This window comes from Carassius carassius, chromosome 5, assembly GCF_963082965.1.
Source record: "Carassius carassius chromosome 5, fCarCar2.1, whole genome shotgun sequence".
In the NCBI taxonomy this organism is placed as follows: Eukaryota; Metazoa; Chordata; class Actinopteri; order Cypriniformes; family Cyprinidae; genus Carassius; species Carassius carassius.
This window is the reverse complement of record NC_081759.1, coordinates 1,148,784-1,175,628: the sequence shown is the minus strand read 5'-3', so window position 1 is coordinate 1,175,628 and position 26,845 is coordinate 1,148,784. Positions and strand designations below refer to the sequence as shown.

The 26,845-nt window shown below is 37.3% G+C and overlaps 2 protein-coding genes across 9 annotated transcripts in view; one reads left to right on the top strand and one right to left on the bottom strand.

Moving 5' to 3' along the window:
- Positions 1 to 87, top strand: part of LOC132140573 (myotubularin-related protein 3) — a 27,329-nt gene extending 27,242 nt beyond the window's left edge. For both annotated transcript variants that reach the window (XM_059549382.1, XM_059549381.1), the window contains one exon: positions 1 to 87. This exon is cut by the window's left edge and continues 194 nt beyond it. The gene's annotated coding sequence lies outside the window, so the exon portion shown is untranslated.
- A 7,849-nt stretch (positions 88 to 7,936) lies between these two features.
- The window catches only part of cita (citron rho-interacting serine/threonine kinase a), a 101,138-nt gene continuing 82,229 nt past the window's right edge, over positions 7,937 to 26,845 (bottom strand). For 2 of the 7 annotated variants that reach the window (XM_059549364.1, XM_059549366.1), the window contains 17 exons: positions 26,665 to 26,802; positions 25,695 to 25,875; positions 24,999 to 25,090; positions 24,812 to 24,916; positions 23,864 to 24,033; positions 23,010 to 23,051; positions 22,429 to 22,509; positions 21,310 to 21,445; positions 20,971 to 21,110; positions 16,585 to 16,677; positions 16,369 to 16,477; positions 15,400 to 15,528; positions 15,106 to 15,186; positions 12,782 to 12,860; positions 12,516 to 12,695; positions 8,678 to 9,023; positions 7,937 to 8,032 (listed from right to left, as the gene is read on the bottom strand). In XM_059549364.1, the coding sequence (XP_059405347.1) occupies positions 8,006 to 8,032; positions 8,678 to 9,023; positions 12,516 to 12,695; positions 12,782 to 12,860; positions 15,106 to 15,186; positions 15,400 to 15,528; positions 16,369 to 16,477; positions 16,585 to 16,677; positions 20,971 to 21,110; positions 21,310 to 21,445; positions 22,429 to 22,509; positions 23,010 to 23,051; positions 23,864 to 24,033; positions 24,812 to 24,916; positions 24,999 to 25,090; positions 25,695 to 25,875; positions 26,665 to 26,802 (2,129 nt within the window). In that variant the 3' untranslated portion in view covers positions 7,937 to 8,005. Of the gene's footprint in view, positions 8,033 to 8,677; positions 9,024 to 9,976; positions 10,081 to 12,515; positions 12,696 to 12,781; positions 12,861 to 15,105; positions 15,187 to 15,399; positions 15,529 to 16,368; positions 16,478 to 16,584; positions 16,678 to 20,970; positions 21,111 to 21,309; positions 21,446 to 22,428; positions 22,510 to 23,009; positions 23,052 to 23,863; positions 24,034 to 24,811; positions 24,917 to 24,998; positions 25,091 to 25,694; positions 25,876 to 26,664; positions 26,803 to 26,845 lie in introns of those variants that run through there. The other 5 variants (XM_059549367.1, XM_059549369.1, XM_059549365.1 and 2 more) reach the window with 4 other exon arrangements.

Sequence of the window (26,845 nt, the reverse complement as noted above, 5' to 3'; positions counted from 1 at the left end):
ATCCAGCCCAATAAACCAAGCTCTCGCTCGCACAGAGCCGTAAGAGTTACACTAACACTCATGAGACGTGCAAAAAGTGCAGTTCCTAAGAAACAGACACTGCAGGTCAATAGAGGAAAAAAACTAAAACAAACTAAAGGTTATCGCCGCGAAATTACATTCATGATTGCAAACATTTTCTTTTTCTAAAATGTTAGGTTAATTATACTATTAAATATGTGCTAATTTGCATTCATTTCTAGTACAAAAATCTATATACTGGATGAAGTCAGCTTCAAAATTCTTGTTTAATTTTTTTACATATGTGACCCTGGAGCACAAAACCAGTCTTCTTTTATGCCAAAAATCATTAGGATATTAAGTAAAGATCATGTTCATGAAGATATTTAGTAAATCTCCTACCGTAAATACAACCCGAATTCCGGAAAAGTTGGGACGTTTTTTAAATTTTAATAAAATGAAAACTAAAAGACTTTCAAATCACATGAGCCAATATTTTATTCACAATAGAACATAGATAACATAGCAAATGTTTAAACTGAGAAAGTTTACAATTTTATGCACAAAATGAGCTCATTTCAATTTTGATTTCGGCTACAGGTCTCAAAATAGTTGGGACGGGGCATGTTTACCATGGTGTAGCATCTCCTTTTCTTTTCAAAACAGTTTGAAGACGTCTGGGCATTGAGGCTATGAGTTGCTGGAGTTTTGCTGTTGGAATTTGGTCCCATTCTTGCCTTATATAGATTTCCAGCTGCTGAAGAGTTCGTGGACGTCTTTGACGTATTTTTCGTTTAATGATGCGCCAAATGTTCTCTATAGGTGAAAGATCTGGACTGCAGGCAGGCCAGGTTAGCACCCGGACTCTTCTACGACGAAGCCATGCTGTTGTTATAGCTGCAGTATGTGGTTTTGCATTGTCCTGCTGAAATAAACAAGGCCTTCCCTGAAATAGACGTTGTTTGGAGGGAAGCATATGTTGCTCTAAAACCTTTATATACCTTTCAGCATTCACAGAGCCTTCCAAAACATGCAAGCTGCCCATACCGTATGCACTTATGCACCTCCATACCATCAGAGATGCTGGCTTTTGAACTGAACGCTGATAACATGCTGGAAGGTCTCCCTCCTCTTTAGCCCGGAGGACACGGCGTCCGTGATTTCCAACAAGAATGTCAAATTTGGACTCGTCTGACCATAAAACACTATTCCACTTTGAAATAGTCCATTTTAAATGAGCCTTGGCCCACAGGACACGACGGCGCTTCTGGACCATGTTCACATATGGCTTCCTTTTTGCATGATAGAGCTTTAGTTGGCATCTGCTGATGGCACGGCGGATTGTGTTTACCGACAGTGGTTTCTGAAAGTATTCCTGGGCCCATTTAGTAATGTCATTGACACAATCATGCCGATGAGTGATGCAGTGTCGTCTGAGAGCCCGAAGACCACGGGCATCCAATAAAGGTCTCCGGCCTTGTCCCTTACGCACAGAGATTTCTCCAGTTTCTCTGAATCTTTTGAGGATGTTATGCACTGTAGATGATGAGATTTGCAAAGCCTTTGCAATTTGACGTTGAGGAACATTGTTTTTAAAGTTTTCCACAATTTTTTTACGCAGTCTTTCACAGATTGGAGAGCCTCTGCCCATCTTTACTTCTGAGAGACTCTGCTTCTCTAAGACAAAGCTTTTATAGCTAATCATGTTACAGACCTGATATCAATTAACTTAATTAATCACTAGATGTTCTCCCAGCTGAATCTTTTCAAAACTGCTTGCTTTTTTAGCCATTTGTTGCCCCCGTGCCAACTTTTTTGAGACCTGTAGCAGGCATTAAATTTTAAATGAGCTAATTAAGTGGATAAAAGTGTAAAATTTCTCAGTTTAAACATTTGCTACGTTATCTATGTTCTATTGTGAATAAAATATTGCCTCATGTGATTTGAAATTCCTTTAGTTTTCATTTTATTAAAATTTAAAAAACGTCCCAACTTTTCCGGAATTCGGGTTGTATTTCAAAACGTAATGTTTGATTAGTAATATTCATTGCTAAGAACTTCATCTGAACAACTTTAAAGATGATTTTCTCAATATTTAGATTTTTGTGCTCCCTCAGATTCCAGATTTTCAAATAGTTGTATCTCAGACAAATATTGTCCTCCGAACAAACCACACATCACTGGAGAGATCATTTATTCAGCTTCAGATGATGCATACATCTCAATCTCAGTAAATTGACTCTTAAGACTGGGTTTGTGCTCCAGGGTCACGTGTTAAATGTTTTTATAGAGGGATTTTGTGTCTCTTATTTTTGTCAAGAAAATAATTAGAACTGACAGAAAAAAAATATATTTTCAAATTTTTGGGGGGTAGTAATATGTATATAATCAAGCAATATATGTGACCAAATCACTGTAAAATCCTTCAGGATACAGATGTGTAAAGTGTAAAGTTTAGTGTGTGTGAGTGGCTCAGTGGAGGAGAAAAAAACTCATTTGAGCTTTTAAAAATATGTATTGTAATTAAAAGCTATTGACACAACTAGATAAAGTGCTGTAAAAGAAACACTTTTAACAGTGTCTTTTGGAGGTTTTCTTCCCATCAGTCTGAAAAAACACTTCATGAACGCCCATAATCTCGAACTTGACGTGTGCATGAAAAACCTGCAGTGTCTCTAGTAACCAGTGTGTGGTTTCTTCCCAAAGATGCACTGATCAATGCAATGAAAAACACCGAAGACATTTCCTACCATTATTTTGAAGTGTGTATGATTCACATTAATATTCTGTTAACGCATTTCTTAAGATCAGTTCCAAGAAGTTCAAAAGTATCATGAAAATTGTAGAAGAGTCGAGACATTTCATAAAATAAAATGATTCATGAACCTCTTATAAAATCAAGGCACTTGAGATAAATTACAAGTTCTAATAATTTATAGAAATATTCTTATGAAAACATTTCTTAAAATAAACTCAAAATTTGCACGATTCACAAAAACCTTCTGAACACATTAGAATTAAGTTAATTTGATTCATGTAAATGTTCTTTGAATAGAAGACATTTCTTTACATTTTTGTGAACTTTATGGAATTTGAGTAATTTCTTATGAAGTCTAAAAATCTTAAGAAAGAATTCTTGAAAAAATTCTCAGCAGGTTTTTAAAATATTTTTTAAATTTGCTTTTCGTATTTTTTTTTTTTTTTTTTTTTTTTTTACACTTTCTCGGATTGAATGCTTCCTGTACTGAATGATAAAATCAAAACCTTATTTATTACAAGTTTAATTACAAGTTGTTACCTAATTTAAATAAGTTATTTAAAACATTTCATCTTTGGGCATTCAAGACCAGTTTGAGTTAATATTTTTAAACTTTTAAAGTTATGATGATTTTAAGAACTTTTGTTCCCCTCAGGAAGTCAGTTTCTTCACAAGAAACAACATTCTGAAGAAATATTTTAAGGAATAGAAAATATTCTTAAATTTATTCTTAGGTTTGAAAATATTTATGAATTTTTTTCATTGTGAATCTGGCCCCTGAGCTTCTCGTGATTATTTTTACACAGTCATGCTTCAGAAAGACTGAAAAGAGTGTGCGAGGTTAATGTTAATAAGCAGGAGCTGCACTGAAGAAAGAAACTCTTACGGTTCTCTGAGAGACAGAACTTCATCTTCATGTGAATATCCTGCAGGAAAGATGTTCTCCTGCACACTTGAATCTGTGTACATGTAATTCTATGTATATTATGTGCCATGTACAGCCAATGTAATGAAAGCCTGACGGACTGAACAGATGAACTCTAGCAATACATGCACAGGATCTCAGAGCGTGGCCTGAATCTCATCAGGACGATCCACATCTGCTGCCGCTTCGCTGATGAAATCTCCCACAATGCTGCAGTCTTTCCTCTCTGTGTCAGAGTTTGTACGAGCCGCTGCTGCTGCTGTCACTTACAGAGGTTTGTGTGAATGAAAATTAAAGCACAACACACTGCCAAACTGATCCATGTCGGTCTTGAGTTTTGTATCATACTTGATCCATCAGGCTTTTATGGCTCATATAGTGAGAATATGGAGTAAAAACCAGCTTCATTTTATTCAAAAATGTGTAATCTGGAGCAGATGCCGATATTTAGCCGATATAATGAAATTCTGATGATTGTGATGTAAATCAATAGTCAGCTGCAAATATGTTGTGACCCCAAAAAGATTCTAACAAAATGTTTCTCATTGGTTTACAGTAGTATCAAATGTGCTTAAAAACATACTAAAGGTTTACCAAAGTTTGACTCCAAGAAAGCAATTGGCAATTGGTTACAAGCATATTTATTGGAAAAATATGTACAATTTCCCTTAAGTACAGGTACATGTAAAAAAAAAAAAAAAAAATTGAATATCAAGGAAAAGTTCTTTATTTTTTTTGTAATTTAATTTAAAAACGCAAACCTTTTATATTCTAGATTCATTGCACATGCACAAACTGAAATATGTAGAGTTTTTTGTTTGAGTTCTGATGGTTACGACTTACAGCTTCAGTATCTCAAAAAATTTGAATATTTTCTCAAAGATCAATAAAAAAAAACAGAAATGTTCAAGATCTCAAAAGTAGGTTTAATTATGCGCTCAATACTTGGTTGGGGCTCCTTTTGCAATTACTGTCTGTGGCACTGCAGGTTGTTTTGATGGGGCCTTCAGCTCCTCTGTATTGTTTTTCAGATGTTACTTATCTTCCTCTCCACAATAACCCATAGATTCTCTTTGAGGTTCAGGTCAGGTGATTTGGCTGGCCAATCAAACACAATAATATCATGGTCAGCAAATCACTTGGAAGTGGTTTTGGCACTGTGGGTAGGTTGTGAGGGTTTTGCACTTTGTTTTATGTTTTGTTTCTTGTGTCTAGTGTCAGCACATGGCTTTGTTAATTGTTTCTCGACCATGTGCTCCTTTAGCCCCTCCTCCTTGTTTCCTTTCGACCACACCCTCTTGTTAGCCTGGTTAGTCTTATTGTGCTCACCTGTCCCTCATGTATTTTCCTCCTTATTTATAGTGCCCCTTACACTTTTGTGTCTGCTGGTTCATGGTCATTCTCACCCCCTCTGTCTCTGTATGTGGCTGAATATGTGTCTGTGTCTCCTTGGTCTTGTGCCCTTGTCTATTCCTTGTAGTTCTGTGTTATTGTCTTGCTCCTTATTTTAGTAATTTGTTTGTTCTTGCTGTTGGCTTTTATTTGTAATATTTATTTGGTTTTTCTAGTCTTGATTATTGGTTTTGTTTGATTATTCTCTAAGTTGGTTAAACTGGTAATTTCTTATCTTGTTACTTAACCTTTTATTAGTTCATTGGCTTATATCTTTCCTTGTCTTGAGTTTAATTGGTTTTTGTGGAGCTGTGTCCTGTCTAGTCTTGTGTTCGAGTTTCTGCCCTGTCCCTGTGTGTCCTGCCCCGGTTCTAGCTGCCTGGCACTTGGTCGGTTTCAGAGTCAGTGGTCAACAAGTGTCTGAGCTCTGCTCTATTGTGCCTTGTGTGGGCTTCTCCATCAGCCTGGTTTTGCTGCCCCCTCTGTTGCCAAGTATTCTGCCAGTTTTTTCCTTAAGCTTTCCCAGTGACCTCCCCTAGCTGTTCCTGTTTACTGTTTTCCTGTTGTGGTATCTATTGTTCACTTCACTACCCTCTTGTATCAGTCTGTTTTGTATGTAATAATGTCAGTGCAATTTAGAGAAGTCCAATGGATTCATAGACCCAGAAAACATGGGGTTAGACACCAAGACTACTTGACTAAGTCAAATGATGAAGGAGTTAGGATATTTTAAGGGCTCCCTGCCCATCTTGGAAATTACACCTTTCTAGTGGTCAAGGACACCTAATTATACAAAAAACAGCTGAGAAACCTTTTGTTAGAATTTTTTTTAGAGTTAGGTGTTTTATTTTCATATATGCAGCCGCCTACCATGAGATCTTTATAATAGTAGACCAGATACTGACATAAAATGATCTCCATATCAGTCATCACTCTATATACAATCATGTCTTCGTAAGATGAGATTGAAATGATCCAAACATAATGCAGTGATTGAGAGATGAAGAAATAAATGTTGATTAGTAAGAATCTGATGGAAAAGAAAAACTGCTTAATATGAAACACTCCACTGAAATATGCATCAACTGAAGCTGAATAAATGATCTCTCCAGTGATGTGTGGTTTGTTCGGAGGACAATATTTGTCTGAGATACAACTATTTGAAAATCTGGAATCTGAGGGAGCACAAAAATCTAAATATTGAGAAAATCATCTTTAAAGTTGTTCAGATGAAGTTCTTAGCAATGCATATTACTAATCAAACATTAAGTTTTGATATATTTATGGTAGGAGATTTACTAAATATCTTCATGGAACATGATCTTTACTTAATATCCTTTTTGGCATAAAAGAAAAATCTATAATTTTGACCCATACAATGTTACTTGAAATAAATGTTAACTAAATTAAAATATAAGAAAACTTGCTTTGGCAATTGGCTTAAAAAAATTTAAACAACAAAAAAAAACATGTATTAGTTCAGTTAATAATAATTAAAACTTTAAATTTATTTAATAAAGTAATGGAATATATTTATATATATAAAACAAATGTATACAAAATATTAGTAAAAACGATAACCGTTTGATTCTGAAGTTACACTGAAGATATCTTATTGAGTCTTAACCTAATTTGTAAGGCACTATATGGTTCAGTTCCAGAGATATCTAAATATGGCTCCAGGAGTAAATTGTTAAATTGCACGCATTTTCAGCGCTCAAAAACCAAATCACTTTGCGTTCCTATGAGACTTTGTGTCTTTTAAAAAGGAATGTCTGAAGAATACATAATGTGGAAACTAGAAATGTATCTCATTTCCTTCTGTCACAACTGTACTGAGTGTCATAAATATTCTTTTCCCAGAGCCTGAAACTCAAGAAGTACTGAAGATATAACAATATGATTTTAGATTCTAGTTCTTAATAAACTCTTTTTTTCTTGTGGAAATCTTCTTCTAGGCCCTGCGTCGTTCAGTCCCAGAAATATGGGCTTCTATAATATTAAAAGTCAAACTAGAGCAGCATCAGACTCTTATAAGGTCAATATAAAATCAAAACTGACTTGCTTAATAAACGCTTTTGGTCTTATGAATGATTCAAACCACTTCAAAAGTTCATCCTCATAACATCTTCATTCATTCTCATTAAATATTTAATTTCACCTGAAAAAACAACAACTCAAAGACACAGAGGCTCAGATAAAGATAAACTGTAGTTTATTAGTGGCTATAGATAATGCTATCAGACCATAATCATAAAAACTGAGAAAACGAGAAAGGCTACATCTCAGATTAAACATCAGCGTGGATCAGTGAACGGAAATGAGAAGCAGGAACAGAAGAAACTCGTCACAGCGTCTCCATGCGGCAGAAGAACACGAGACACGAGGCCAGACCAGATCCTGAGCTCATCATTCAGAGAAGCGGACGATACTGCGCTAAAGCAATAACTCACGTTTAGTGCTGCTGAGCTGGAGAGGCCAGCTTGATTCAAGCAAAATCTGCCACTTTGAAGCAGTTGCAGACGATTTAAACCAGTTCCTTACATTCATTATTATTTGCTTAACAAAAATAGACCCTCCTCGTTATCGCTTCTTATAAAAAAACATCACGTGAGCGTATTTACAAGATTAACGTGACATTCTGGAGGCTTACAAAGATTCTCTTTCCGTCGAGACGGACGCTACGCTGTCGCCGGGGATTGTGGGAAAGAGCAGAGGAAGAGGAGAGAAGACGGAGGAAAGTACAAAGAGAAGGACAGGAAAATAGAGACAAACAACAGGCAGAACTGTGTGTGTGTGTGTGTGTGGTTTAGTAAACACTGGCCGGATCCGTGTGTGTGATCGTCTGTGTTTGTAAGGCCTTGTGAGCGAGACGTTGTGCTGAGAGTTTCCTCGTATACACAGGATCTGATGTTCTTCAGTGATGACTCTTACACCGATGACTGATCCCACACCTGCTGGACACACACACACACACACCATTTTTATCAGCTGAACACAAAGTATCACAACACCTGACTTTGAAAAGTGCAGTGCTCATATTTATTCAATGAAATCAGATCCTTTTGAAGTTTAATTATGATATATCACCAAATGTGTCCCTGCAGCACAGAAGCAGTCATCAGTGTCACAGATATATTTGTAGATATATCCAAACGTAATGTTTGATTAGTAATACGCATTGCTCAGAACTTCATCTGAACAACTTTAAAGATGATTTTCTCAATATTTAGATTTTTGTGCTCCCTCAGATTCCAGATTTTCAAATAGTTGTATCTCAGACAAATATTGTCCTCCGAACAAACCAGACATCACTGGAGAGACCATTTATTCAGCTTCAGATGATGCTTAGACTGATTTTGTGCTTCAGAGTCACATGTGATAACTCTTGTCTTTCCATCCCCAAATTTAAGATCTTTTGAAATCATAATTAAGACTTTTTATAGCCTTCCATCTGATTCATCTAAATCGTGTATCCTGGTGTTTTTGATCAGTTGGAGTCACTCTGAATTTTGATCACTACACTGGTGCTCACGATCTCAACTGAGCCTTCAATGCATCGAGTGTGTGTGTGTGTGTGTGTGTGTGTGTGTCGTCCTGACCTTGTTAACAGTGTTGATGGGTGTTCGAGCTGATCCCGTGTGCAGTCTTTGGCGAGGCTCCTCAAACGCCCGTCCGGGTGACCTCTCCCTGCGCAGGCCCATGATGCGTCCGGGCGAGCGCTCCAGCCGAGGGTCCATCATCCTGCCGGGGGACCGCTCCATCCGGCCCGGGGACTTCTCTCTGTCCAGGGGCCGCGCCGGAGACTTGTCCCGTCTGAACTCGGTGCGAGCCTCGTGGTAGCGGTGGGGTGTCCCGGGCTGGTGCAGGCCGTCCTGTACATCAGGCATCGCAGCCAGACGCTTGGAGATGTGCTCGTTGTAGGTGGGAGGACCGCGCTTGTTTGGGCTGACACACACCAGGAGAAAGAGTTATAGACACCTTACACTCGGTATATGTGTAGTTAGAAATGCAGAAGTTATTTGAACTCTGAATAAAACTCATACTTTTGGATCGAAAGGTTTACACACACACAGAAGAGAGTTCACGTGCATCACCTGACAGACGTTCACCAGTGAGGAGATTAAATATATATTTGTACAGTTATGAATGTGTCCCGGATAATAAACCAGAAGCCCATCAAACCGAATCTTGAATCACAAGAGCACTTACCCTCCAACGGTGAGACACACACCTCCTCATGCCTCATATCCACAATAACACACTTTTAACTTGGATAGGACACTGTTATATTTGCATGTTGTAATTAATTGCTAATGCTTTTATCACGGTATTGAAATTAAGTATTGAAGTATAACAGGTTTAAAAAGTTTTTCCTTAAAACAAAAATAATTGAACATTTGCATACAATACAGTAATACACAAAAAAATATGCAAGGAAAACTTTAACTCATTTACAGTGCAAAATCATTATAAATTATTAAATAACAGTTGCAACTTTTTGATTTTAATGCTTTATTGAAATTAGCTAAGATTAATAAATGTTTAGAAGAATTGTTGTTTTGCAGGTTGTTTACTAATGAATTAACTAATGTTAATTAATAGAGCATTAATGAAGAGGGACACAAACAATAAAGAATCAAAACATCAGATCAGTTGATGGGAAAAATATTCTTAAAATGCATTTAAAAAAATCGGATTCATTTGTAATTAATAATTATTAATGTTATTTTGAAGTGCTCATGATGACAATATCGTGGATATTCATTAACGTGATATATCGCATAACCGAATATCAGCACACATCTACTTTTTAAACACATTTATGATTTTAAATGACGTTATAAATGAACTATTTCTCCTGAATATAATGAGTTTTCAGAGCGCCACATTAAATCTAGTCAGGATATTCTCCTTAAAAACAATTTATTCATTACACAGTTCACAGGTTAAAATGTTCATGATCTGTCACTCACTCGCACAAATAAAGAAAGCACCTTTCTTCCTGTAAAGAAGAGAAACACAGTCAGAAACTCTGGACCAATCACAGCCAGATCTCAGGTCACATGGGGTTGTTCACCATCAGATTTAAATCATTATTCCCTACACATCTTTCTGCAGCAGGTTTAATGACTTTAAATGTTTCTCTTCTGACTGATCGTTATATACATCAAACCTGATTCGACTTGGACACAGTTTAATGAAATAAATACATTGTGTTTGTGTGTCTGAGAGTGAAGCGCAGCACTGTGTTCATGTTCACACCAGCGCTGTATGAACTCATCTTTGTATGTTTAAGTCACTTATGCATTTCGAAAAGTGCAATATGTGCCAACAATCTTCCACATTTGTAATGAGAATAGTTCAGAAATCAAGATCTCACTGCAGTTTTCCATAAAAAAGCTTCATGCTTTAACATTTTAATGCAAACATATAAAAAGGTGTACTTGTACTTTTACAGATTTTTGCAAAAAAAAAAAAAAAGTTACTATAAAATTAATATTTAACATACCATAGTATTACAATATATAGTATTAAAAATATTACAATAGTAATATATATTTTCATTTAATAATAATAATAATCAAAATAATAGTAAAAATATTTTATAGATATATATTAATAACACAACAATATGGTCTCATTTGTTAACAATATATTTTAACAGCATATTTTTTTCTAATTTTCATTAATACGAATTCAAGTGTTCACTGTTTGTTAATGTTAGCTCACAGTGCACAGCAAACCTGGAGCTCTTTATACATTAAAATTAAAAATCACAATATTTAATCAAAAAGATCCACAGGGTAACTCCAGGGTAAGGCTATAATTTGCCTAATGTTAGTGTAATCTATTAACACGCGCATCATAACCATACGTTTTAGGCATGCACATATGGTATAAATATATTTAAAAAATAATAAAACAAGGTAATTGCATCTTAATTTATCTCTCAATATTTTCTAATAAAACGAGTTTATCTCTCGTGGCTAATTCTGACCAATTACCTTTTTTATTCACTGGCAGTAAAATGCTTTCATAAGTACCAGATATGGGCGTCATGTCACAAAATATTTTTATATAACGTGACCTTCATTCAATAAAAACATTGTATTTAAAAAACATCTTATTTAAATAGCACATAAACTACATACAAAAAGCAAAGAACATTTACATTACCAAAGAACATGAGCACGCTCAAAAAACCCCTGTTATAATCAATGAAGCTGCAATGTCGAATGAATCTCTAACTTACATTGCATTCATTTCCACTTTGTTGTTTATGATGAGAGGGAAAAAAAGAGTAAAAACGCATACTTTAATGCATCATTAACAAATCTGAATTTAATGCTGCAATAGACTTCTCGTTTCATTTTTACTTTATTCGTGACATCCTTCATAAACTAAGTTTAACTGAACAGGGGCGTTTCTTGGTTTTATTTGTATTTTTTTATCAATTAATTCAAATGTAATATTGTGCCACGATTTTATTTTTTAGAAATCGAGGAATTGTAAATAATACCAAACATTTAAATTAAACACTTTGACAATATGCCAATGATAACAGTTAAGAGAAAATAATTCACAGAATGCGAGGAAGGCAGTAGAATAGGAAAAACATGTGGAACTTCTTATAAGTTTAGCGCTGTGTTTATAGAAAGCCATTTCATGGATGAGACGTGAGCATAACAGTCAAATGCTCACGTTTCCACAGAAAAAACTATGGAAAAGCTGCGTGACTGAAGAAAAAACCTACCACCTATATTACATCATGAAATCAGTCTGAAAGCCGCTGTTGTTTTTCCAGGACAGATATAATTCGTAATCGTTCCCTGCTGTTATAGCTTCAGTCATTTTGAATTTTAATTACCTTGACTTGTGAGTTTATTCATCAAAGAATTACATTATGTTGATTTTTTTACATATTCAAATCCTTAGAAAGGATTCCTAATCCTTAAAATACATTTAAATTAAAATGTAATATATTTAGAATTAAAATCCTAAAATATTTAGTAAACACAAACAAACACCACCCACACACTTTTTCTGTTGTCGATTTTCACAAAAAAAAAAAAAAGTTTTCAATATATCTAATAATCTTAATTCATAATATGAATTTAATTATTTATGTTTTAAATTTAAATTGAATGTGTGGTGCACTTGGAATAGAATCTTCTTTAAATAGAGAGCTAATAAAGAAAACGTTACTTGAATCAAGTTGTAGTTACATTTTTAAGTTGGCTAGTTAAATATTATTAAAAAAAAAAAAGAAAAAAAAGTTAAATCGGTCAAATGTTCTGCAAAAAAAGATTTTTTGGCATAATTTTTTTTTTTTGCCATTAAATTTTTTGTATTGTAAAAACATCATTCCCCCGACCTAGAAAGGAAGAACCAGCCCCTGAGGAAGCGTGTTCCAGAGGAAGGTGACGTGATGCTGACCTGCGCGTGGAGCTGTTTCTCTGCGGCTCTGCACTCGATGTCTCCTGACTCAGGTTTCCTTTGCAGCAGATCACTCGCAGCTTGTTCTGGAAGGACGAGGCCAGATACACAGCGCCGGACGAGATGGCCGGACCCAGGTAACGTGGGTTAGGGATGTCCAGGTGAGCGTAAGCGTGAGGCCTGAACACACACACACACACTCCACTCAGAGCGTCTCTAACAAACATCAGAAACAAAACCACAACATACAGCGGCAGCGGTTTTACCCGAGCGCAGAGTGACTCTGAACCTCGATGACATCCAGAGAGTTGAAGTAGGTCACAAACAGGTACGGCTCTCGGTACGCTGCACAGAAAACAGACAGGATATGATTTTACTGATCAGGAGCCGACGGGACAGTGTCTCAGAGTCAGAGCTGAATGTGAGATTGCTGAAATAGATATTTAACTCTTGCTTTACATTCACATTACGCTTCCATTTTAGATTATAACAACATTTTTATTTCTTTAGCATAATGTGCACTGATGAGTCATTCACAATAAGACCAGAAATGTGAATTAATACACTAAATAATACATGAAGATCTTGACATCAAACAAGTTGGGTTTTTTAGATTATGCTTGTGTTTTCGTCAGATTAATCTCAATTTTATTTTCAATTATTTTGCTTCCAATAATTATGAAAATTAGATAATCAAGACAGATGATATACTATAAATTACAAATATTGCATAAATATTTTAAACTTAAATATTTGTAAGTTTAGATAATTTAAATATGTAAAACATATATAATACAAATTACAATAATATTATATATTTAATAATAAGTAGTTATAATAATAAAAGTTAGATATATATATTAGGGATGCACCGGTTGACCGGCCATAAATCGGAACCGGCCGGATTTTGATTAAAATACGTTTTTCGGTCGTTTTTTCCGGAAGTTCGCCCGCGTGCATACTACATTGTAATCATTCGCTATCATGTCAGGTGTGTGGAAGTATTTAGAAATCTGTGCGCAGGACACGGGCAGCTGTTCAAACACTGGCACAGATAGCAGGAAGTGAACAGCCGACTGCACAAAATAAGAGTCCCTTTCCTGCTCACTGAAGCTGCGCGAGCTGTACCTGTCCGCGCGCTGTGAAGGGATGTTCAGCTCAACTTCTCACGTGTTGGATGAGAAACGAAACGGACTAACGGACCTGCTGTAGCACAATGAAATTCATCCAAAATTTTAGGGTAATGATTCTTATCTATATATGTTTAACTTAGACAATAGGTTTTTTTTTTTCATTGGCTCAAGAAAAAAAATATGTGAATCATTACACATCATTATTTTTTCTTTCATTGGATGAATGAAACACTTTGCATCTTTGTTTTATTCGCACCAACATTATTTGATTTTAACATTTTGGAATAATGTATTTATGTAGCATACTTTTATTTAGTCTCACTGTTAAAGACCTTTTTTTTAATTTAAAACCAAATTTAAAAACTAAAATACTGAATGCTGATTAAGAAACCTCTTATTGAATGTGTGTTGATTGTGTTGTTTGGATTGTAGAACTATGCAGTTTTTGCCTTTAATTTCACATGGTTACAGTTAATCTTTTCATTTAAGGCCAGTTCTATGTAGTTTCAACCCAATTCAAAAACAAAAGCTAAATGCTGATGTCTGTACCATCTATGTTTGTATTGAATGTAGGCTACTTACTGCCGTGACTGTTACAGTTACTGCCGTTAATTTAGATGGTTATGGATATTGTTTTTTTTCAATATTACCGTATTTTCCGGACTATAAGTCGCACTTTTTTTCATAGTTTGGCTGTTCCTGCGACTTATAGTCAGGTGCGACTTTTTTATCAAAATTTATTAACCGAGAGAAATGAACCAATAGAAAACATTACCGTCTCCAGCCGCCAGAGGGCGCTCTATGCTGCTCAGTGCTCCTGTAGTCTACACTGAAGACATAGAGCGCCCTCTCGTGGCTGTAGACGGTAATGTTTTCTCTTGGTTCTTGGTTCTAAATGAATGCGACTTATAGTCCAGTGCGACTTAATATATGTTTTTCCCCTCATCATGACGTATTTTTGGACTGATGCGACATACTCAGGTGCGACTTATAGTCCGAAAAATACGGTATACACAATTTATACACTACTGACATTTAAATAAATGACTATATATAATAATAATTTAATATTAAATTATTTGAAATCTATATTACAAAAATATTTTAATATATTATTCATACAGTTATATTTGTTAATGTATAGTTGTTTTTCAGTGGAATTACATTTATAGTTCTAGGAAATCTACTGTTAAAAGAAACAATTATTTTTTCTGAAGGTAAATAAATGGATGATGAGTAAATGCATCAAATTATTGTGATTAAAAATAATGATTTGGATTTTTGTCATAATCGTGCAGCCATAATATGCATCACGATAAAGGACCGTTGTTTGCAGTAAATCATGTGAATGACTGGAGTGTGTTTTGTTGTTTTACCATGTCACTCTTGAAGTGCACACAGATGAACCCATCGCCAGTTCTCTAGACTTAACACTGATGAACAAAACTAGGTTTTACCGAAGGACAGAGGCAGGCGGCTCCATTTGATGTCATCACAGCGACTCCTGCGGCCGTACGCATCCACAAACACACCGAACTCTGCAAACAACGACACACACACACACCGGTGAAACACAACATCACACACACCTATTTGTATTTTTTTTATTCCATTTTGTTCTGTCACAGTAATTATGTTGCACTGTGGAGCTCTGTCACGAAAACAAATTCCTCGTATGTGTGAACATACCTGGCAATAAAGCTTATTCTGACATACAAACATTCAGCATCTCGTACAGTACACACACGCACCGTGGAAGCAGAGCAGGTACTCGACTTTCTGCGGCGCGCTGGACACCTGGATGATGGAGATGGGGAAGCTGTGGGACGAGGCGGCGAACACAGCCGAGGCCAGAGTCACATCGTTCTTATCCAGGAACTCTGAACACACACACACACACACACACACACACACACACACACACAGTTCAGTTCATCAGCAGCAGGGAGATCAAACAGCCTCTTAGTGTGTATGTGTGTGAGTGTGTTTGAGTAAGTGAGTGTGTGTTCGAGTGAGTGTGTGTGCGAGTGAGTGAGTGTGTGAGTGTGTGTGCGAGTGAGTGTGTGTGTGTGTGTGCGAGTGAGTGTGTGTGCGAGTGAGTGTGTGTGAATGAGTGTGTGTGTGTGAGTGTGTGTGTGTGCGAGTGAGTGTGTGTGCGAGTGAGTGAGTGTGTGTGCGAGTGAGTGAGTGCGTGTGAGTGTGTGTGCGTGCGAGTGTGTGTGTGTGTGTGCGAGTGAGTGTGTGTGAATGAGTGTGTGTGTGTGTGAGTGTGTGTGTGTGCGAGTGAGTGTGTGCGAGTGTGTGTGTGTGCGAGTGAGTGAGTGTGTGTGCGAGTGAGTGTGTGTGTGTGTGTGCGCGAGTGAGTGTGTGTGCGTGTCTGTGCGAGTGAGTGTGTGTGAGTGAGTGTGTGTGAGTAGGTGTGTGTGCGAGTGAGTGAGTGTGTGCGTGTGTGCAATGACATGGGTATGACACAGGTATTACAAGGAGAGGTGACTTATGAGGACATAACCCATGTCCCCATTTTTCAAAACGCTTATAAATCATACAGAATGAGTTTTTTTGAGAAAGTAAAAATGCACAAAGTTTCCTGTGAGGGTTAGGGTTAGGTGTAGGGTTGGTGTAGGGCCAGAGAATATACAGTTTGTACAGTATAAAAACCATTACACCTATGGGATGAACCCACTTTACACAAAAACAAACGTGTGTGTGTGTCATCTCACCTTCCAGCACGTACTGCTTCATCTCAATCTCGTAGAACTTGTTGGTGCCAATGATGATGCTGTATCCGGTGAAGTGGATGCAGCTGCAGGGTTCAGACGTCTCGATCTCCTGCGGAAGAGCAGCGGACACACACACACACACACACACACACACACACGTGAAGGGAGGAATGAACATGTATGTGTGATGTGCATGAGGAGGGTCTTAAACCTCACCTTTCTGATGCAGAACTTGTTGAGTGTGTCGTTGAAGCGCAAGATGGTGATTTTATTGGGCATTGCAGCACAGATACACATGCCCGCGTCGATCTGAAACACACACACACACACACTTACTTCAGTAAAGTCTTCAGTAAACTCTGATAAACAGACATACATGTGATCCCATCATCATCAACAACTAAAACTATTAAAACATATATTTGTTAATTATAATAAGGCTGAAATAAAATGTAAATATTAGATGAAAAACATTAGAAATGTTACCTTGCTTAAAATAAAACTAAATAAAATGAAACTTAAATAGTTAAAAAAAAAATATAGACATTAGATGAACAACTTTAACTTAAAGCCTAACGAAAATGAGAAATGTTGGCAACTAATTGAAATAAAATAAGTTAAAGTAATAAAGTTCTACTGACGTAATTATATTGTACTGAAATTAAAATGTAAAAATAATAAGCTAATTCAAAATATTATTTAATAATAGTAATAGTAGTTGCTCCCTGTTGGATTGCTCCCTTGTAGTGGTCGGGGAGCTTGTGTGAAACAGCAACAGAAGGAATCAAAACTACTGGGCATGATGGACGTCCAGGGCTATCGTCAGATGCTAGGATGAAGGCCATTGGTGGAAACTGAAAGGAAGCCAGTTGCAGGAAGGTGGAAATTCTGAAAGCCAAACTTAAGACTAGGATAGGATTTTGGATACGATACCGGCAAATTAGCTCAAGTGACATCAGAGATGCAAAGATATAACATAGATATACTAGGAGTAAGTGAAAGCAGATGGACATGATCAGGGAGACTCACAACAAACACAGGGGAAAACAGCTTAGGAAAACAGGGAGCAGAAAAACAGCTAAGAAACAATTCGATGTCCCAAAGCTACATGACACCCAGGTCAGAGGTTGTTTTGTGTTACAACTAATGAACAGATTTCAAGCATTAGCAGATATGTTGTATCACACAGAGCCCAAACCAGACGATATCAACACTATGTGAAGACCAGTGAAGCCTGTCTTGGACACAAGCACAAAGACAAGAAGGAATGGTTAAGTGATGACACATGGAAAACTGTAGAAAATAGAAGGGCCCTAAAGAAGAAAGTAAATAAATGAGACAAAGTCTGAACGGCTTAAAGAAAAATACAGGAAACCGTACCAAGAAACAAACAAAGCAGTGTGAAGGAAAGCCAGAGCAGACAAGCAGGCATATCTAGAAGATCTAGAAGGGGAAGGGGTGCATTAACCAGATTTTTGCACTTCGCAAAATTATAGAACAATGCACAGAATGGCAAAGTAAAGAAAATATACATCAATTTTATCGACTTTGAAGATACATTCGATAGCATACACCGAGATAGCCTTTGGAACATCTTAAGGATGTATGGAATTCCATAACACATAGTGGACCTCATCAAGACCTTCTATGCCAACTTTAAATGCGGGTTGGGAAACAGTAGCCTGACATTCCAGGTAAAGGGCGTAGGGCTGGACGATTAATCGAAAAGTAAACGAAACCGAAATTTAGAACCTCTAACCGACGTAATTTTCCCATGTCGGTTATTTCTTGTGTAGCCACATGATTCTGCCAGTCAGTGGCATGAAAGCAAAACATGGACGTGAACGCTGGTTCAACACATAGTGATTGCGCGCGAGCGGTGAGCCTTGAGTATTCACTAAACTTTGTCAGTTGTATTTGTTTTATGGTTTGGACATTCAAGCGATTAGACGATCGGATGTGTATTATTATATCAAGCTACCATGTTCACGCAGCTGCATTGTGGCACGAACACTCATATTAACAGTAGCTGTGAAGACCGCCCGCACAGAGAAACACAGTTGTCAGCGCTGTCCTGTGATTTATCACTAAAGTATCTTAGAATCTCAAAACTTATTATAGCATATTTTTCTACTTTTGAAGGAACTAGGCTATTTACAACCCCGACCTTCACAATAATATAGAGATTAATTCACACGCGCAATAACTCATACTGGTACTGTTTACCTTTAATCTTTATTTTTCTACTTTTGAAGGAACTAGGCTATTTTACAACCCACAGCTTCACAATAATATAGAGACGGTATGACTAATTCACACACGCAATCACTCGTACTGGTACTTGTTCCAATTTATCTTTATCTGATCTTTATTTATCTCTTACACCAAGCAATAATCTATAAGAAATGTTACGAACATAGATAAAATAACTGCTGATAGTGAGCTATGATGTCAGATCGCGCTTTCAATAGGAAAAAATATCCCACCTTTAATAGTCGATCTCAACCGTCTGGCTGAGGCCAGTCTAAAGAGACGCTCAGGACAGTTGACAGAACGCTGCTGCATGTCGTCACGAAAGCGTATCATTTTCACGTGTTATTAAGCCTTGCCACTTGCAAATGTAACCATTCAAAAGACTTTAAAGCATTCAAACACAAGACGCATAAAAGCTGAACTGAGCAGCTGGTTACTCGTGCTGTGCTCGGTGCGCATGCGGAGAGAGAGCCGCGTCTCACAGACAGCAACACTGAACCGAGCTCTCGTTTGCAAAGTTCTCCTTTAAGTTCCTCCTACACCTCAACGAACAAAAACAAATCGCAGTTTAAACAAACAGAAAAGGATGTGTAAGAGCCCACTTCAGCACCGAGGTGTTCGGCTGTTCAGGGCTCACGCAGAGAGAGGCGTCTCAAAACACTTGGACACCGAATTTGTCTGTTTTTGCTCTTGTACCGACAAATACATAAAATATAGGTGAAAATACCAGTCTTGGATAGTATGTTCGAAAAAACTGTCAGTTATGTCTTAAGTTAAAGTAAACAGTTGAGAAAAAAATCGTATGTGTATTATATTGGATGCATTCATTGTCTCTTAAAGTGACTGCGCCTAATAGGGCTTGGGCGCCGCGTTGCATTCTGGGACGTGGCGGGCATGTTGATGAACAAATAAACAGAACGAACATACAAATTAAACACTTTCAAACAGGGCCCACTGGTACAACCTGAACCGGGGCCCCGCAAACCCCAACTACGGCCCTGTTTACAGTACAAACCTTGTCAGTGAACTATGAGGGCAAAAAAACTAAACAGAAACAAAATAATCATTCATTAATTGTAATTGAGGTAAAATATTCAATTAATCGAGGTTTTGACTTCAGGCCATTATCGTCCAGCCCTAGACAGGAGTCAGACAAGGATGTGTGATGTCAGCATTGCTCTTCAACATCGTTATTGACTGGGTGATGCGCCGCACAACAGAAGACAAACCAAGAGGTATACGATGGACCCTCTTCTCAGTATTGGAAGACCTCGTTTTGCTGATGATCTAGCTCTGGTCTCACACACTCACCAACACATGCAAGAGAAAACATCACGTCTTAGCTACTTTGCAAGTTGGCCTGAAAATAAACCGGAAGAAATCTGAAGTGATGGCACTAAACATCTCAGATCCATTACCAATCCACGTGAATGGAGAAGCTCTATTAACAACAAATGAGTTCACCTATCTTGGGAGTACTGTAAGATACACTGACATCAAAAACAGAATCAACGAAGCCAGAAATGCTTTCAGAATGCTAAACAACATATGGAAGTCTCAGCAGTATAGAATGAAGACTAATGTATGGTGCAGAACGCTGGAGGATGACAGCAAGTGACATATACCAACTGTTAGTCTTCCACACAAGGAGTCTGAGAAGACATAAGAAGCAAGATATCAAATGAGGATCTATTAACAAGATGTCATCAAGACAGCATGCACAGCATTGTAACGAAGCGGCGCTGGAACTGGATTGAACACGTTTTGAGAAGAGAGCAAGATAGCATCCCAAGAGTAGCCCTTCATTGGAAACTGGAAGGAAGAAGAAAAAGAGGACGACCCAAGATCACCTGGCGTCGCACAAAAGAGGAAGAAATGAAATCTATGAACCTGACATAGGGAGATATCCAGAAAACAGCCCAGAATCGACCAGAGTGGAGGACCTTCATTGCTGCCATACATGCCAGAGGCATAGGCATAAGTAAGTTAGTAAAATAGTACATGTAAATAATACTAAAATGACACTGGTTCTAACCAGGACCGTAATCAATCACTGGGTTGTCAACACAGTATGCCAATCATTATATGCTGGTACAATAGCTCCGCCCACATTGAAATCTCATTGGTCTAAAATCCTACATACTGCATCTGCCCTACATCCAGACTCTATAAAAGGAAACTTCCAGGTTCAATACAAGTCAATGTGAAACACTGCTCAAAACCAATTTTACTTCAATAATGAGATGCATTTCTCATTATTCAGTTTTATTCAATACACTTAAAACTAGATCAAATACAGGAAGAGCAGCATATACTGTGTGCAGACGGACTGTTGATGGGTCACTTTACCTTTCCAGAAGCAAAGAGATGGCAGCCCTTCACCGCCTCGAAGATGTAGGGACTGAGATCAGGCTGCGCCGGCAGATGAGACTGAGCCAGAGACTGTTTGATCCGTTTGATGTCCACCAGACACAGAGCACGCTCCTCACCTGACACACACACACACACACACACACACACCATCTAAACCAGACGAGTTGCTCTGATGCTGAATCACGATGCATCAGTTTATTGTGACAGCCCTAGTATTCTGCTAGTAAACCACTGTCTGTGATTATTTTTCATCTTTAGCGTCTCATTATTCTGTCAGTGAGGACACACACATGTGAAGCAGAGACACACACTGACCGGTGATCATGAGCAGCTTGTCGAGCTCCTTCAGGACCTGGATCTGAAACACAGAGTCGAGTCCCGGGATGTGTGTGAGGGAGTTCTTGATGACGTTCAGAGCGTACAGACCCTCCTCTGAGCCCACCAGCACGATCTGAAACACACACACACACACACACACGATCACTGAGCTGATCTGCATGATCACACTTCTGTCTTCTGTAGAGCTGCTTCACAACTCAAATCACTGATAAACTTTACAACATTAACACTGGTATTTCTGTAGTGTATTGTATAAAGTGCTATAGAACTGAAATTGTCTTGAGCTTGTTCACGCAGGACACATTACTGTCTCTGTTTTTAAATCGCAGGTCTGTGACAGATAACGGTCTACTGCATCTTACATGAGCACTGCATCTGAAAACAAACGTCATTCACACTCCTCTAAACAACAAGCTCACCTTTTTTTTTTTAAGGAAAGACAACACGCACACACACGCACGATTTTTTATGTTAAAGAAATCTTTTCTGCTCATCGAGGCTACATCTATTTGATCAACAATACAGAAAAAAAAATATTGTCAAAATGTTTCAAGTTAAAATATAATTTTTCGACTTTAACATACTTTAAAAATATAATTTATTTCTGTGATGCTCCGCTGTATTTTCAGCATCATTCCTCCAGTCTTCAGTGTTACATGATCTTCAGAAATCATGAAAATATACTGATTTATTATCAATAAATGGAAACAGTTTTTGCGGCTTAATATTTTTTCAGAAAGTGTGACACTTTGAAAAATAATAATAATACAAAAAAAAACTTGACTGCATTTATTTAAAATCAAAATATTTTCTAACAATGCAAGTCTTAACACATCCTTGCTGAATAAAAATATTAATTTATTTAAAAAAGGTGGTATATATACTGATGCACAAGATTTTATATATATATATAGAATTAATGCTGTATAGGTGTTTTTTATCATTTATTTAAGTAGTTTTTACTGTTAGTTTTTATTATTAGTAACAGTGTGGAATAACGTGTAGATGGTGGATTTATTTTTGTTTATTGTTATTTCTGAAAAACGTACAAGCTGTGGTTTCTTATTATTTGGTGTGTTTCTAGTGTTACTGTACCTGGTCGGTCAATGGTAAAGTACAGTTAATGTCCAGCCGATCGTCTCCCTCCAGCTTCAGCAAAGAGTTTCCCAGCAGCTTCTGTCCAGACGATGAGAGACAGAGATGAACGATTACAACACAAGTCACACAGCTCACTGGTAACGGAGCTGAAGCCAAGCGCACGTGCTCAAGCCAGACGTTTGCGTTCAGGATCGGCCAGTGTTTCCTACACTGAGTCAAACATCAACAAACACACAGACATCCTACATCTGTGTCATACATACTGATGTGTATCATGCCTCAAATGAACAAAACTAAATAAAAAACTATGAAGGAGCACTTCAGCTTGCCTGAGTGATTCATTTCAAATGAACTGATTCATAAGAGTCATTTGTTTGTGAATCAGACGACACTGGTCATGCTGCATGTGAGAATGTTTTTTATGTTTCTGCTTTGCTAGACTGAGCTGCAGGAAACACTGGAGTCTGTTGATGACGTACAGCGATGTTCATTCAGAGGAACGGTCTGATGATGCAAGCGACACAGGCACCAGACAGAGTGCATGCTGGGTAATGAGCTTCCCTCAATCATGTGATTACCTGAACCAGTGGTGAGAGAGTCTTCTGACGTTTAACACCGGCCTACAGCGTTCAGAACACAATCACACTCACAGCGTTAGACAACCATCACACACACGTCTTCTGATCTGATCTGATCTGATCACACTGTTCATCTGTTGCATATTAATCTGCCTCGCTGAGAATATGCTAGTGAACTCTTAAAAGATGGCAAAATACTCTTTAGGAAAGATATTAAAAACGTTCAGAAGACAGAGCCAGAGTTGTTCGTGTTAATTAGAACTATTAAAGATTAAATCACATATTAATATTAGATTATAAGCTAATAATTTAAATTAAATAAATTGAAGTATTAAAATTACTAAAACTAAAATAAAAATGTATAAATAAAATTAATAATTATAAATAGTATATAGTGTATTATAGTTGCATAAATAAAATACTAAAAATAATTCTGCAAACAATTTTCTTCACGGGGCATTTTTGTTACTTAAAATAAAGCTGAAATAAAATAAAACATATATATTATATGAATTCTACTTAAAAGCTTGATTTAAACTACTTGAAATAAATTGAATTTGAAGTACTAAAATGGAAAAGTAAATACAATTACATTAAATATAAAAAGAAATATTTTAATTAATAATACAAATGACAAAAGCACCTAAACTGTAGCTAAAATTAAATGAAAGATAACTTTAATACATACTATATGATTAAGTATACTATATAGTACAGTAATTAGCATCGTATGAATACTGCAGTGTCATACAGTAAACTAAAGCCTGCTGGTTTTAAACATGACGAGAGTAGACCGTAAAGAGTCAGACCGAAGCTGACACAGGGGAAGGACTGATGAACAAGCGTTCACTCACCGCGTCCGCCTCGCTCTTCTCTCGGGATCCTCTGCAGCCGGCCACCACTGACTCCAGAACAGCCACCCAGCGCTGCTTATCTGGGAAACTGGGAGCCATGAAGTACAGAGACTGACCCGGCCAACACGTGGTGTGAGGATGAGACTCCAGCTTCAGCACGTACGGGATATCTGGGACACACACACACACACACACACACAATAAACCCATCTACAACCACACTCTTTAAAAAGCAAAATTACTTAACCGTGTTAAGTGTCAATGGTGCATTTCTAGAATCACATCAGGAAGACAAACAAGAGGCAGCAAAACAATTAAATATGAAGTTACGTAATATTCCTTTAAACAAAGCTTGTCGTGGGCAAAAACATGCAAAATTTATTTCAGTATAGTAAATATGATTTAAAGGAACATTAACTGATTGAGCTGTTAGGCTTATCATAGTTAACTAAAACTAAAACCATAAAAAAGATTCATATATAATTAATAAAAACTGAATACACACACACAACGAAATTACTAAAACTTCAACTAAAACGAAATGAAAATATAAAAATAAAAAATAATTCAAAATATGAATAAAAACTAGTTTAACTTCTTAATATAACTAAATCTGAAATAAAAAAATTATAAAAATAAAATATAATTTAATAAAAAAAAAACATGCAACAAAATAACTAATGACTCACAAAAACACAAACACACAAAACTAAATTACTAATACGTCAACTAAAATCGAAATGAAAATATAAAAAGAGAAAAAAAGTAAAATATTAATAAAAAACTAGTTTAACTTCATATCTTAAAATAACTAAACCTGAAATAAAAACTCCCAGCAGTGGTGCAGGTTAAGCACACTGACTATACTCCACAGTGCACACTAGAGTGTTTGTGACTATCAGAAGTGAAAGTAGAGCTCAGGAGGTGTCCTCTCAGTCATGATCTGACCTGATTTGGCCGTGTTGATGAGCTCCGAGGCTCCGACAGCTCCGTGCACCGTCACCTCACCGTCAGTCAAACACAGCTCAAACTCCTCCAGCGGCTTCACCGAGTCTGAAACACACACACACACACAGAGTTCAGGAAACACACCCAGCTTCATCACGTGGACAGATCTGATGGAGTGATGCTCTACCTTCTGTCGGCTCGGACTCGTAGATCGATAATTTCGTCCCGTCCAGCACCACATACTTCCTCTCCCAGCCCTGCTGTCCTCTCTTACCGTTCCTACAGAACACACCAAAAACAGCCAATCAGGGACACTGGATCATGATAAACATGTTTATTCTTGGCGCAAGTCAAATTGAACTCGGCTGCATTCATCAGGTGACAGCAGTAAAGCTTTAACATGAATAATTCTCACACATTTTAAAACCATATTAATCGTCCCATAACTTTCCACAGAAGTGTGGAAAAGCACTTTATTCTGTGTGCATTCCTGAAGCTAAAACACTATAGAAACATGACGGTGAAGGGAAACGGGTCAAATCCATCGAATAAGAGATAAAATGTATTGTTGTGTATTTGGATGTCAGAATCAGAATGCAAATAATTTTTATATAATACTGTCATCAAGGACAATTGTGAGTTTTATAAACTAAAAATAAAGAATGAAAGTTGATTTTTCATTCCAGAATTGTGAGATACAATCTCAGAATTCCAAGAAATAAGTTTTGAAATCTAAAGCTTTCTTATTCCATGGCTTGAGTATACTGCTTAGGCTCCGCCCACAAAAAACATCATCACTGATTGCAAACACTGAAAATGGTCTATAAGTTACAGATTAAGCAGTTTCTGACAGCTCAAACACTGATGTGGTCAAAGTGAGAACCTGGGCTGCTTCATCCATCCCTCCAGACGCATGTGACCCGAGGCTTCTTTGAGCGGCGGCGCTGGGGAGCTGGCTTTATCCCGACACAGAGCCTCAGTGAAGTGTGTGGCGTATTCAGCAGGAAGACCGCAGGTGGCCGGCAGACACGGGGAACACTTGGGGTGACAGAGAGTACGACACTCTGACCGAGAGAAGAGAAGATCAAGAGAAGAGAGAAGACTACATCAACAAATACTCTACTAGCCATTCTTTCATTTATGGGCCACACTGAACACTTTTTGTGGGACGTGAAATAAAAAAACTGGGTCTTCATATGTGTCCTTTTTTTTTTTTTTAGTTCTTTTCATTTTTAGATGCAATTTAGGTGCAGAAACAATGAGGAGAAACAATGGAAAAGCGATGAGTGTGTCCCTACAATAGCGCTCAAAGAATTGTAGTATTTTAACTCTCTGTAGAAGTTAACTCTCTTATTCATCGCAGATGGATTCAATTGATCAAAAGTGACAGTAAAGACATTTATAATGTTGCAAATTACTTCTATTTCAAATAAATGCTACTCTTCTGAACTTTCTGTTCTTCTGTGAATCCTGAAAAATAAAATGCATCACAGTTTCCACAGATATATTGTGCGGCACAACTGTGTTTCAACATTGATAATAATCAGAAATGTTTCTTGAGCAGTAAATCATCATATTTTCCTGATTTCTGAAGATCATGTGACACTGAAGACTGGAGGAATGATGCTGAAAATACAGCGGAGCATCACAGAAATAAATTACACTTTAACACAGATTCACACAGAACAGAGTTGTTTTACATTGAAATATTTCACAATTTTTACTGAATTTTTGATCAAATAAATGCATCCTTGATGAGCAGAAGAGGCTTTTGAATGGTTTGGTACAAATTCTTCTCAGAAGTGAGCTAAACCTCCATTTGTGGACATTCAAGCTCTTTCATGTTTCTGTACCCAGACACGTGGCAGCCTGTCGGCCGAAGTGAACCGTGTCCAGGCAGACGGCACATTTGGCCGCTCTCATGTTCAGCCCCACGGTGAAGCGATGCGGGATGTTGTGATGCATTCGCTCCTTCACGCGCCGCCCGTACTCTACAGACAGAGAGAGAGAGAGAGGGTTATTAATGCATCTCAG